Source organism: Aulonocara stuartgranti, assembly GCF_965226115.1.
Source record: "Aulonocara stuartgranti genome assembly, chromosome: 5".
NCBI classification, from domain to species: domain Eukaryota; kingdom Metazoa; phylum Chordata; class Actinopteri; order Cichliformes; family Cichlidae; genus Aulonocara; species Aulonocara stuartgranti.
In genome coordinates this window covers 29,398,474-29,412,507 of record NC_138943.1, presented here as the reverse complement: position 1 = coordinate 29,412,507, position 14,034 = coordinate 29,398,474, and the positions used below count along the sequence as shown (strand labels likewise).

At 44.3% G+C, this 14,034-nt stretch overlaps 1 protein-coding gene across 2 annotated transcripts in view; it reads right to left on the bottom strand.

Moving 5' to 3' along the window:
• The window catches only part of fgd5a (FYVE, RhoGEF and PH domain containing 5a), a 33,670-nt gene that overhangs the window by 1,770 nt on the left and 17,866 nt on the right, over positions 1-14,034 (bottom strand). The window contains exons 6-20 of one of the 2 annotated variants that reach the window (XM_082532668.1): positions 13,366-13,517; positions 11,879-12,035; positions 7,741-7,831; positions 7,321-7,371; positions 7,123-7,181; positions 6,291-6,362; positions 6,020-6,088; positions 3,560-3,643; positions 3,393-3,472; positions 3,175-3,271; positions 2,685-2,822; positions 2,429-2,531; positions 2,183-2,319; positions 1,603-1,731; positions 1,151-1,305 (exon numbers count right to left, since the gene is read on the bottom strand). In XM_082532668.1, the coding sequence (XP_082388794.1) occupies positions 1,151-1,305; positions 1,603-1,731; positions 2,183-2,319; positions 2,429-2,531; positions 2,685-2,822; positions 3,175-3,271; positions 3,393-3,472; positions 3,560-3,643; positions 6,020-6,088; positions 6,291-6,362; positions 7,123-7,181; positions 7,321-7,371; positions 7,741-7,831; positions 11,879-12,035; positions 13,366-13,517 (1,574 nt within the window). The remainder of the gene's footprint in view (positions 1-1,150; positions 1,306-1,602; positions 1,732-2,182; positions 2,320-2,428; positions 2,532-2,684; positions 2,823-3,174; positions 3,272-3,392; positions 3,473-3,559; positions 3,644-6,019; positions 6,089-6,290; positions 6,363-7,122; positions 7,182-7,320; positions 7,372-7,740; positions 7,832-11,878; positions 12,036-13,365; positions 13,518-14,034) is intronic. The other variant, XM_082532669.1, reaches the window with a different exon arrangement.

Sequence of the window (14,034 nt, the reverse complement as noted above, 5' to 3'; positions counted from 1 at the left end):
TTTCAATAGACTATTTTACTGTGAAACACTAAAAAAACATGATTAGTAGTTTAGTAGTACTTTTAGTGCCATTTTTATCAGCAAAAACTTGAAGTAATCATGTATGACTTTATCCCTCTCCACATCATTGTGGAGGAATTTTGCCCACTTTTCTTTACAGAGTTTCTTCAGTTCATCGAGATTTACTGGCATTCATATATGCACAGCTCTCTTAAGGTCCCACCAGAGCATTTCAATCAGGTTGCGGTCTGTGTCTGAACTTTAAATGTTAAAAAGGCTCTCTTTTATTGTTGTGACACGCTTATATTTAACTTTAAGCAGAAAAAAAAAAAAGGATGCAAATCTTCGTTAGGGAGTCAGAACAGATTTCACGGAGCGCCGTGAGAATGAATCCATTTTATTTGATATTTAAAAGAAAGTGCCTTGGAGTTATTTTTCTTTTTATGTCATCCCATCCCAGGAGCCCCTCAAAGGAATCCAGTTTAAATCTTGGAAGACCTCCTGCTCAAATACTTTTCAAAAATAAATATATATGCACTCTTTTGAACTGTTTTTACAAGCAAAAAAACCCGACAACCTACAAAACAGGGCTGACAGTAAGTAACAAGTGAATTCAAATAAATTGTCATGGCCCATTATAATAATTGATGCCTTTTGTAAATCTCAAAGTCAGTTGGAAGAGAAACGAATCCACTTTAACAAACACAGCCTGCCACCTCCACTCTTTGCCAGTAAAATGGGGATGCTGCAAACTGCCACGTATTTATTAAAACAAAAAGTGCATTAATAAGCTTGCTGTCAGCCTTCACTGAGTCACACATTCTACCAAAACAGATCAGCAATAGAGGACATAAATGCAGATAAACGAGTGCAAACATTAAGAGAAGACAGGAGACTTGTTAACGGTCAGTGCAGCAATCTTACACGAGAAAGCGAGAATGCATGGAGAGTACATTATGCTGCACTGCAGGAGATCAGCTGCTCACTGCCTGCTGTCTAACATACCACACATGCCTTGCTACAGCTCCCTGGTGGTCCAGTGATTAAGATTTAGAGCTCTTGTTGCTGTAGTCTGGCTATGATTGCTAGTCAGAGAATGTGCTTTTAAAAGACACTCCATGAATGTGCTTGTAAAAGCTTTTGCACTGACCTGCGAGCAGTGTTTTGATCATCTGCTTTGAAGGTGTAGTAGAGTGTTTTCTTGTGGTACAAATGGAATACGTTACTGCTTTCTTCTCCCTCTGGCCTCTCAGTCAGCTTGACGGTGAAGCCCTGCAGAGGCAGACTCTCTGAAGCCACTTTATCCTGAAGGAAGCAGGCACAAGTTAAAAATGCCAATCTGGCCGTCAGCAGCAACAACAACTTAATAAGTTGCTCGTGCTTTGAGGAAAACAAAAGACAAAAGAAACAGAGAGAGAGAGAGAGAGAGAGCACAGAGATTCCCTTTATTAGTCAATAAGTGTTCTGCTCATGAGGCTGAAAAAGTTAAAGAAGTGGATATGTAGTTAAATAGCTGTCATGCACTCGAGAAGAGCTGGATAAAGGCAATAAGAATGTGTGAATGTGTTTGGGGCTGGTGTGGGAGACTCTGTGCCCCCTCACCTCACTGGCTGTGAAGGTGTAGAGCACCTTGTCTTTGAGGAGGAACCACAGTCGCTTCCACTTCCTTTTGCTCTTCTTCCTGCGCTGCAAACTCCCACTCATGGTGGAGCCCTCCACACCAAGTGACACCTGCAGATAATTGTAATTTATTAGACATTCAGAAACTCTAATAACAGGGATGATGAGTCAGCTGTTTGTTGCAGCTGTAAAGACAAATGAAAGGGTACAAAGTAGTGTGAACCCTAGTGGCAATTTCTGTGCACTGCAGGAAGCAGCTGGACTAGATTCCAGTGATGCCAGTACACACAGACATCTTCCATTCACACAGCTCCCTGGTGGTCTAGTGGTTAGGATTCGGCGCTCTCACCGCCGCGGCCCGGGTTCGATTCCCGGTCAGGGAATAATCTTTACTTTCCCCAATAATACAAGAGTATGTGGGATATGAATGTTTTTACAAGGTTTGCCTAAATATCACAGTGGTCTGTGTTACTTTGGTAATAAGAAGCAATACTCTCTTGCTTATAAAATAGTTATCAGGGTTTGAAAAAAGGGTAGAGATAACAGGCAGCGAGTAGTTCACCTGGGTCAGAGGGGATATGCTCTTTCGGGACTTCCACAGACTAGGCGGCTGCAGACTCTGGAAGACAGCGGAGAGGGGACGACTGGCCCGGTGAGTCCGAGGGCTGGAGTTATCACAGGCAGCTGACACACTTCCACCTGCAGGCAAATGCAAACTCATTTCCTTATCGAGGTAAACAACTGGAAATAATAAGGTTTACATTGTACAGTGAGTTTTGAAACAGGCACCAGGAAAGCTAAGCTTCACCTCTTTTCCTGAGCTCGGCATAACAGTGATCGCACACTTTAGCCAGTCTGTCTTTGAGGTACTTCAGAGGATATCTGTTTCTGGAACAAGCCCGGCACACCACCTGTGCGGACACATCAGTGACATCGTGATACATCTACAGTGAAAATCTCCAAAGTAACGGTAAAGTATGGTAAGATTATGTCCCCAATATCCCCAAACAAGTTTACAGCTAAACGCCAACCACGTTCGAGTGAGAGCAAACTTTGGGTCTGACCTTGCCACACGCATTGCAGTGGTGTCGTCTGAGAGTGAGGCTGAAGTCGGAGGTGCAGTTCATGCACATCATCACATGAGAAACTGGCACGAGGACAGGTGCAGCCTCGCCCAGCGCCATCCACAATTTCTCACGGGCCTGATTGGACAGCAATGTTGAGATGTTACAGCACGAATAAAGCTCGCTTTTTCAGAATTCAACTCTTAACCCTGTAAAGCCCGAACCACAAAATAATTGCCAGAAAAGTCTTTTTGTTTTCAAAGCTGAGAGAGTTTATTGAATCTTCTGACAAATACATATCATAGGAGTTGAACTGCAAGTTATTGCCAGCAATAATAAGTAGACAGGGCTTATAAATGGTAATTTATTTAAAAAGTGAATCATCAAACCCTTCTCTTAGCTAATTCTGCACCCTTTCTTACAATGACTCAGATGAAAGTTCTCTTCTATGACAAATCGTATTGTGTTACACTGAAGTTATTTTTCCTACCTCACTGCAGGGCCCGCCAAATGTGCAGAGTCCCGCCGCGTGGTCCGCTATGGCTCGACTTAGCGTGTGGAACCAGTCCTCCCTTTCTCCAACAGAACTGAAGAGAAATACAGAAATACAACACACCTGATGCCCCTGATGTGCCTGACTGAATGTGTAGATTTCTTTGGAAACGACAGCCATTGTTCACATCAGAGTTCTGAATGTCAGCGGCTCACCTGGCAGAGAGTGTAATAGTGATGTCGGACACCTCAATCTTAAGACAGTTCAGCACATTGCCCAGCGTGGGTTTGCTCACCTGTGTGTGACAAACAAGACCAGATCACAGTGCAGTAAAAAGCAAAAAAGCAAAACGTGTTTATGAAACTTGGAAAAGTTCATGTACCTTCATCCCTGACAGAGACAGTGTGTTCTTGAGCCTGTATTTCCCATCCTGCTGAGGGTAGGTGTACAGCATTATGTCGTTCATCTGAAGGAGAAAAGGGAAAGAAAATATAAGAGGTATAGAAAGATTTCACTATTTGAGATATGATGGCTTATTCTCACAACATTTACTGAAACTGCCAACATTAAAAAAACAACAAAAAAAAGAGAAACAATAAATTAATTCATAGTATTTTTTATTAACTGATTTATTTGTTGACTAAACTTTTGATTCGTTGTAGATTTTTACAGTTTCTTCTCCTGATGAGAAAATTATTTACCTCGGATGTAATATCACCTGCTAACACAAGGTGGTAGTGTTATATGAACTTAAGCACCACAGCTGCCCAAAACAGCACCGAGGGTAGAGCTGGTTAAGTACTAGGCTGTGTTTTCACAGCACACTCACCTCTGTGCATCCTGTCAGCACAGAATTCCCATGTATGCACACAACAAAATTAGGCATTACTGTAAGGAAAATGTTTATTTTCCTGTCAAACCTGAGGTATTTGAATCCCCTGAATTCACCAAGAGTCTATTGTGTTCTCACAACACAGACAAAAGAAATGACATCATCGGTCACACCTTATGTGTGCTCTAAACATCCGCTGGGGCCTTATAAGCAGCATCCAGGAATTCTCCACCCTGCTCTGGACTCCGGGCCTCCCCTCGCCTTCACAGCCTTCTTAGGCTACGCTGAGAACCAGAGCTGGGTGGAACTGGCCTCCTTCACCACAACAACAACACTAACAGCAGCAGTAACGCATTTCATTGGACGACTGGCTGGAGACAAAACACTGCATGATAGCCAAGCCCGAGCCCTGCCTACGACCTCTGTGCTCGAGCCGCCGCAGCTCTTCTGCTCCACCCTGCACTGCTCATTTACTCATTCCACAGAAATCCAAGCAAGCGCCAAGTTAACAGATTTCACAGACATGACCCACGAGACGCAAATTATATCCACTTGAGCAACCAAGACATTTACTTTTTTCGACAGTGGCATTTCATCTCCTTCCCTAAAAGCATCACCTCCTTTACCTCCCCCTTTTACTCTTTCCCTCTGACATCTCTCTAGATCTCCATCCTCCCTCTTAATCCCTCCTCTCACTCACTCAGCCTGCTTTTCTTTCTTTTGTGAGCCCTGGCTTGTGACATGGGTGCTGCTTCTCTCTGTCACAGAGGTGGTTGATTGCTTTCATCGGCGCTGTTTGTATTTCAGTTTCCCATTAATAACACCTGAACCTCTGGAGCTGTTGGCTTCAAGGGAGCAAATAGCTTTATAGTCCTAATAGCCTACAAGTATCAACCACTAACATTTTCAAGCTAGAGCTTATCAGTTTAAAAACAGCAAGAGACTGATGGAAGAGAACAAAATGAATCCTGAGTGTCTCAAATGTTACATGCTACCTGGAACACTCTATGGCAAATATGCTGCCCATGGAAATTCATAACATGAGACAGCACTGATTGCACATGAAACAATAGATGGGACTTCTCTATTTCACATTATGTGTTTGTGTAGCACCACCACCCCTCCTCCCTGCATTCTACAGGGTGTCTGGCCTTCACTTCGCTGTCAGTCCCCTCCCAATACACAGGAAGTCGGCATCTAGTGACCCACACCAAACATCCTGTAAGGAAGTGGGGCCCTGGAAAACAAGTCCTGGGAGGGGAGGAGGGGGGAGGAGGAGAGTGGAGAGGGAGGCCCTTGGCTAGATGGGTGTGGTGTTTAGTCGAGGTCTTACAGCCTTGGCCTTGTGCCCCCCACCCTTCCCCAAAACCTCACCTAACTTGTGGCACAACCCTGTCCAACATTCCTCCACATTTTCTGCAGACCACGCCAGCATTCATTTTAACATTACCTAAATAACACTGCAGGTGTTTTCTGTCCTCGTGCTGTCCATCCACACCTTGCTTAAAACCACACGAGTTTCTTTTGAACTCTAACTGAGATGGCACTTTCCAAAGATACTGAAATCACGAGGCTTTGTTTTGGTAAACGTGTGTGAAATAATGCAAAAAGCACTTGAAAGAAAGGTCAAGCTATAGCCACATGTTTGATTAAGTCACTCAGGATAAATATTAAATACGCTACTTTGAACAAAGATTGGCACCCAACTGATTTATTGGTGAGGTAAAACTATTGGCTGATATTAGATATTTACCAGTCTTTCAGCAAAGGTTAATAAGGCTAATACATAAAAAGAAGAGATGGGAGAAACAACCTTCCACCATGTTACGAGTGTTTACATTGCACAGTTTGTCCACCACATTTCCTTTAATCTTTCCTATGATTAGCCTTTTTTAAAGATAAGCTAGGCTAATCACAGCTAATATTAGACCATTTCAAACTACTGAAGAAACAAAATAGTGAAATACTTTTAAGCTTTAACACCAGTAGTGTCCGATGTAATGCCATTACCAGAAACAGGTGCCGAGGTTGCCTACTTTTCCTGGAGACCTTCATGAGTGTGCCCTCTTTGACAAACATCTGCCAAAAGAAACAGTATAAAAGCTTTGCATGTTAGGTTGATGTAATGTTGTTAACTAATCCTTACAAGGGTGGGGGGGTCATGACCAGTCTTTTTTATGCTTTCAAAGTGACCTCAGAGATCTGGCATTCAGATTTTGGTGTTGCTTTGTTTTTGACAGTGCAGCAGTAACGCTGTCAGACAGAACTACACGATGCTCACCCTTCCAGGTTTCAGAAGGTCCCTCTTCCCTTTCACGCTGTATTCAATGTGGACCAGACGCAACAAGTTTTCCTGCAGAAGAAGAGAAGCAGGAAGTTAGCGAGAGAGAGATTATCTAGTGATTGATGGAAGAGAAGACAAAGAACTGAACCATCCCTGTTTCTCTGTGTCTGCCATCCCTCACATTTTTAGTATCACATCCCTTTCCGACTCCCTCCCTTTCATGCCCAAAGAGAGATGTGCTACCACCGTCTGTCAGTCTCTGTGTGTATGTGCGTGTGTCAGGGCTTGTGCACAAATGAGAAAAAAAGTGTGATAAACACAGGAGGTAAGCCAAAGAGCCACATGGGAGCTCAGCAGTGAGGTGGGGTTGCCAGTTCATTCACAAACCATTCCCTCCCTTATAATTATCTCCATGAAGAGATAATGTGTGTGTGTGTGTGTGTGTGTGTGTGTGTGTGTGTGTGTGTGTGTGTGTGTGTGTGAGGGTGGGGGGGTCATATTCACCCTTTACACTGCTCCCTTTGTAATAAACACCTGGGACTTTCTGATGACATCATCTTTCCTTGCCTCTTGCGTAAATCAACAAGCTAAATGCCAAAAAAAGAGGAACAGAGCTCCCCTTCACTCCTGCAAGTCGTTTGGAAGAAGGATTCACGTGGGAGAAAAACCTCAGCTGTCTAATCTTGTCACGCTTGAAAATTGTTCTTTCATTGCCACGCAGAATAAAGACGCAGCAACTGCAACGGTGAGCTGTGAATATGTCAAACTCAACAGGGGCTACACAGTCTGAATGTAAACTCGCGGGGTGTATCCTGACTCAGAGACTCACCCCCTGTTTCAGATTGTCGTTGGCCTGGTCGGCTACCTCGGACACAATCACCAAGGCAGCTGCAACACAAACAGAGAAAGAAAAAGAGAGAGTGTTGGAACTTGGAACCGTCTCATTGGCTCTGACACAACAGCCAGGCACCGATACAGCTGCGTGCAAGTGTGCACGCGTGTGTCAGCACAAAGCATGCAGATTTACCCTGAGTGTCCTCATATTCTTTGGAATCAGGAGAGAGGTTGTTCAGGTAATCTGGAGAAATCAGAGAGAAGATATGAAAACAAGACAAGGTAAAACAAGGTTAAATCTGAATTTGCAGGTGTGAAGCATCTACAGTTGTCTGGCCATAACTAGTGGTACAAATGAAACTGTATCTTTAAGTCCAACTTTTGCAAAAATACACACTGTTGAAAATGAGTGGTGGACCCCAGACAGCCCCAGCCCAGTATAACTCCTGGGATGCACAATACTATGCTGAGTGGCTACTGTTAGCTGATGTCAGCAAACCTGGCTGGTTAAGCTGCCACATAATTGCTCCAAGTGGAAACAACAGCTCATGTTAAGCATAAATAACACTTTGTCTTACAATTAAATATGTGCATATGTGCGTTTATGTGTTACCTGTGAGTAGCATGCGGTATTGAAGCACTCTCACTATAACCTGCAGCAGCTGGTGTTTCAGTGGGACTTCTGCTTCTTCTGGGCTTCTTGTCTGCACAGACACACACACACATATTGGAAATTTTAGAGGCTTGTAAAAGATCATCCATGACTAGTCTACATGGAAAAGTTTTTATTAGGGGTCATTTGTTGAATTGTACACTGCAGACATATTATTTCCGCAGAACAAAATTATTGTGAAATTAAATACCTTCTCCCACAAAAGATCTCACCCACATAAGAGTGCAACGGTGCCCCTGAGCTACACACAAAGAGCCGCTTCTCTGGCTCCCAAATAAGGTTAACCACTATTAGTCAGTGTTGCAAGTCAAGGGCACAAGTGACCAAAGGAAACCTATGGGACAGGATGACCTTAAAACATCTTTTCCACCAGTGTATAAAAACCTGAAGCGACTCCCATTCTTCTGCTCGGTGCAGTCATTTGCAGGTGAAAGGGGACAAAAAGTGGCACAATCAGAGAGAGCTTTAGAAAATCAATCAGGATCTAATTGTCTCTGACAGGTATTTATGCCCTAAGCGGTGGAGAAGCAGTGGGGGTCTGTGTACTGTCTGTGTACACACACACACACACACACACACACACACACAGAGTTTTTTTTCTAATCCAATGAAGTCCCATCCTTCATTAGCGAGGCACAGATAGCACCCTGCGGGAAACAGCATCTTCATCTTATTTACACCACACAAACGCATACACACTCGTGCACACACAGGAGCCCACGCAGACACAAACACCAGCTCTATCATCCAATTTCAGACGCATTCACACGTGCGTGCAGTGTGCAAATGATGGATCCCTTCCCACGTACACCCAGGCCGTGGTTGGTGATGAGATAACGCTGATTGGGGCTCTAAAAGGGGAGGGATGCGATATGACTTAAACACACCGCTTTGTCTTCATTATCTGAATTGCAGGAGTCAAAAAGTAACAGAAAGCTGAGGCCTCTTCTAGTGACGTCCACTCACCTACTCCTAAGGTTTCCGTGTATGAAGGTGTGGTTGGTTTTTTTTACCCCTCAGCTTCAGCCTTTACTTTTCTGTCTTCCTTCTTTCCTCCTCTCCCACTGATCACTGCATGATGCATTGAGAACAATAATAACTAGCTCTCCATTCTGTTTTCAGAGCATCCGCTCCACTCAAGTGTTGCTTGTAAATTGTCATCCAATTGACACTTGTAAAGAGGAAGTAGCTTTCGAGAGATGGTAATTAGCCTGCAGTTTGTTTGGGTGAGACCAAACGAAGGGGGAGAGAGGAGCGAATGTGCGATGCATTGTGCTGGCAAATAAACACCTCCACAGAAACGCAGAGATAAAAAAAAGAAGCCCCACACCTCTCACACTCTGTCACGGCCAGCTGATTTGCTGCCTGCACACAGAACTGATCTAATTGGGGAGTTGTAAAGGAGGCTGTGGCTCTAATTAGCTTCTGTCTGCCTCATTGCCCAGCTGCCTTTACAAGGATTTCACTCCATCGCTCTCTCTTCCCCCTATCGCTCTCTGTCCACCTGCTGCACAGCCTCCAACTGTCCCCCTAGGCTTCTGGCACAGGAGGAAACACGCAGCGTTTACACACATCTACGCTACCGCATGAATACTAATCCAACCCGAAGTGCTGTGGAAGGAGATTTCTGAAGTGTTTGCAGTTGAATGACATCCATGCAATTTGTGAATGACAATCGCCCTGCAAAGACAATCAGACACACACATGAAGGGACACAAATGAATTGGTAACAGAGGTAATGGGTAACACACAAGCACACCACGCTGTGTTGGCTCACGTGGTAAACGAGCAACACTGGCCGTCCAGAGGAGACTGTAATCCTGTAAGGGTCGAGCAGTGATCTGATCAGGGTCTGTGGCTACTTTATCACTGTCATCACCACATCCACAATGAAATTGCTAGCACTTATGCTGCAGCACTTTGGCTTGTGGCATTAAAAAAGCAATTGGCCGGGAGAGTGGAAAAAAGGAAACGGAGGTGTTGAGGGGAGGTAAGCACTGAAAATAGCCAGATCTAATGAAGATTGACTATTTTTAAATGCAGAAAAAAGAACAGCAAGCTGTGAGTACAATTACCCAAGTCAATGCTTGTGCTTTTTTGTAGGTATAATGACTTGAGATGTGCCACACAACCAGTATTAAACAACAACACAGCATCTCTCAGGAGCAGGAGCAGGTACAGTGTGCCTGTATGATTGTCTTTGCTCTCCCTCAGCCCTCTTTCCTCCTGATTACAGTGGGGTCACAATCACCATGTAACTCCCAAAGCAGTCCTTTGGTACAGCACAGCATTCATCACCCACACATAATGCCCTGGTGTGGGACTGTGGGAAGGACAGACTCCAGGTTACATGCTTATATGTAATAAGGGAAAAGTAAATGCAGGTTGAATATACAGTGACAGCTGGAGCGATCCTCCCAGGAGAATTTAATAGCGACTGCCACTCCGGGTGATACTTTCGGAGATGTAAGGCCAACCCCACATAAATCATTCAGACCAATCAAGCCATTCACGGCATATATTCCGGGTAAGCAGCAGTTTACGATGTGAGAAAAGGAGCTTATAGCCCCTTCATGTTGAGGCACGTAATTGACTTTGATCAAGGATATTTAGAGCCGAGCTTGTCCAAGTGTGGAAACATGTCGCAAGATTACGAAAGGTCGGTGTTTACTGTCCGTGGCTGCGAGTCATTTCTCAACTTCGCTCCCCCCTATTTATATTTGATCGGACAGAGCCAAAGTTTTTCTTTCTGGGAAGAGGCAGCTGCTGTTGAATATTCATGAGCGAAGACAGTTGGTGCCTTGTCCATTCATTTTTCTTATCAAACCACAAATGCTCGGAAGCATTGTGTCAGGCACTCATGGCGAATCAGCACACGGCATGGAGCTGGTGACGCATGCATTTGGTTACAGAGGAGCTGAGCTGAATAGGTAACATGAGGCAGTGCTTTCTAATGATCTGTACTCTGATGAAACCAGAGGCAGATGAGGCTTATATAAAGACTCAATCATTTGAATGCTGTGTATGTGGGTTTATCTATATGCTTTCTTAATATACTGCGTCTTACTCAAAATATGTCAGTCGTGGTTGTTACCCGCTCAAGCTGTACATGTTCATATTCAGCAGGAGCACAAAGTAAGGATTATTAAGCGGACCATGCGTACAATTTTTTGAAAACAGTGATGAAATTAGACCACAGATCCTATTAGACTGAGCCTTTGCTGATCCCTTCACCCAAATCCAACCTCCTGGATGAAGAGACACGCTGGCAAAACAGTGAGTATTTGCTGTGGAGTGGGTATAGAATATGCGAGCATGGCAGCAGAAAGGTCAGTTAGATGAAAAAGAGAGGGGATAGAGGGGGTTTAGAAAGGCCAGCGTCTCCCTGTGGAAGCTGGGTGACAAAAATAAAAGCAGAGAGCTGTAAAGTAAGCACCAGGGGAAACACCAGGTTTGATTTCTGCACCCTGATTTACTTTCCCTCCATGAATATTTAAAGTAAACCTGAGATTTTACTTTTGTTTATGTTTTAAAAAAAAATACTGGATCATTTTTAGTGAAGGCAGCACGGTGACAAGGTGGTTAGCACTGTTGCCTCACAGCAAGAAGTTCAGTGAGTTCAATTCCACCATCAGGCCAGGGTTTTCTGTGTGGAGTTTGTATGTTCTCCCCGTGTTTGCGTGGGTTCTCCCTGGGTGCTCCGGCTTCCTCCCACAGTCCATAGACATGCACTTAGTGGGGATAGGTTAATTGAAAAACGCTAAACTGCCCATAGGTGTAAATGTGAGCGCGAATGGTTGTCTATGTGTTAGCCCTGCGACAGACTGGAGACCTGTCCAGGTTGTACCCTGCTTCTCGCCCTAAGACAGCTGGGATAGGCTCTAGCCCCCCCGCGACCCTGAAAAGGATAAGCGGAAGCGAATGGATGGATGGATGGGATCATTTTTCTGAACCCAAGCTTGCAGAAACAAGAAAACAAAGGAAAAATTGCAACAGAAAGAGAAAGTTGGCAGGAAGCACGACAAAGAGCTGTCTTTACTATGTGTATGCATTTTAGTCAGTCTGTTCAGTGTCTTACCTCAAACGTCTTGACGATTTTGGCGAAAGCCGGGTTTTTCCTGCAGCTCTCCTCGAGCAAAGACATGCTGCGGTCGTACTCGGAGATGTAGGTGTCAAACGCGCTGAAGTTGTCCCGACGTGACAAGATCACATCTGCAACTTTTGGACTCTCCTCCCTTCACAGTGGATAAAATCAGCGATTAAGTGCATGCTCTTTAATCACTCCAAGTCATTTTCTTGTTAAAGAAAGAGTCCCACACAAACATCCAAAGTCTGTCAGCTGAGCTCCAACTCGACATGAACTTTATTCCAGCAACGCTTCAGTTACTCAAGCCACACATTTCTCATCGGGATGTTTGAGAACCTTTAATGAGCAATTAATATATCCGTTGTAGTTGCAGCTTAAATTTAGTGTATCAACATGAGCCCATCATCGCTCTTTCCATCTTGGCTAAAGAAATTAATGCAGTTTTTTTTTCCAGAAATCAGGATGCAGCAGACCGTAGAAGAGCATAGATCTATGCTTAGCAGCAGGTAACAGGTGCTACCTTTGGTTGAGGAAGAACCCCTCTGTAATGAAACGATTATAACTGGCCTTTTAGAGTGGTGTTTTTTTTAATTTTTTTTATTTTTTGCCTGTCCCATTTGGTTCTTTAGCCATCAGAATTGTTGTCTGAAGACCAACAAGGATACCCAATGGATTTATTTTGCCAAATGGATCATCGTGGCATTGCCGTATTGGTCCATTTGATCGACCTTTGTTTTTATTATTTCTTTTATTTTATTTTCAGTTGTTACAGACGGGACAGACATGAGTGAGAGATAGGAAAGGGAGAAAGAAAGAGGAAGGAAAAGAAAAACAGAAGGGGAGAGGGACAGTGAGAAAGGGGGGGGGGAATCTCCTGGATCACCTGTTGAGAGAAAAAGAATAGAAAACAAGCAAAAAAAACCCAAAGCAACATACTAAACACAACACCATCGCATTAATCTAGCTAAGTGTAAACAGCAGTAAATACTAAATATTCAATGTTGTTGTGCAGCACGCAGGACAGACAGCGCACAATGTGCTTTGAAGTAGCAGCCAAGAAAGGTGTAATTTAAGTCTACGAACAGTGAACACGCGTGTGCACACCTATGTGGATCAGCGCGCTTGTATTCAAATGGTTTCCACATGTAATGGTCTGCAAGAGGATGTAGAGAGCCATAGCCCTGTCCCCCAGGGCATGAAGCAGGCATGGAGGAGATCCAGGCCCCAGACATCCAGAGGCCCCAGAGTGCGAGAGCCCAAGGAGGCGTCACCCAGTAGCCACCGAGCAGAAGCTAGAGGGGGCTGCACCGGCGTGCCCGCCGGCTCTGCCGGCACCAGCTGTGCCAGAGTGAACCGAGCCGCAGGCCCAGAGGCCAGAGGCCTGAGTGGTGTTTGAATGTTTCAGAGTGATTATTAGAGTCTCAGTGGACAGTAAATTAACACGACTGTAAAAGTTTCTACAGTTTCTCTCTTCTTACCATTGACTAATACGCTCTTCCAGCTCAGTAAAGATGCTGCTGTGCAGGGTGTACACCTCAGGCAGCACTCCCAGTATTTCCCCCAGCCTCTGCTCCTCCAGCACTGGCTCTCCTTCCTCATCCACCGCCTCAGTCACTGCTGACCTAAAGTCCTGCATAAGAGAGGGAAAACAGGATTAGTGAGAAGAGCGTTTTTTAGTTGTTGTTCTTTTATTTAAGAAGACAAATGTATGGAGCAAAAGGGGGAAAAAGGTTCAAGGTTCAAGGTTCATTATTTGTCACATGCATAGTTATACAAGTATAACACACAGTGAAATGTAACCTGACACGCTCCTCGACATGTGCAAAAATTGTGTGTGTGTGTGTGTGTGTGTGTGGGGGGGGGGGGGGGGGGTAGAGGAAGAACATTATATATATATATATATATACACATATAGTATATACATTGGATGAATGTGCAGTAGTAGCAGCAAGCAGGTGAATTCTGTACATTAATATGAATAGACATCTGACATCAGACTATTTTAACAGAAATGGAGGAATTTGTCGAGAGGCTTGAAGAAGGAAGTAGGTGGTTGGGGGGAAGGGGTGTGAATAGGCAGGAGAAATGAAAGGTACAGAGGAATGAGGAACCAGGAGAAAAATGGAAGGAAGGTCAGATCCTCCTTA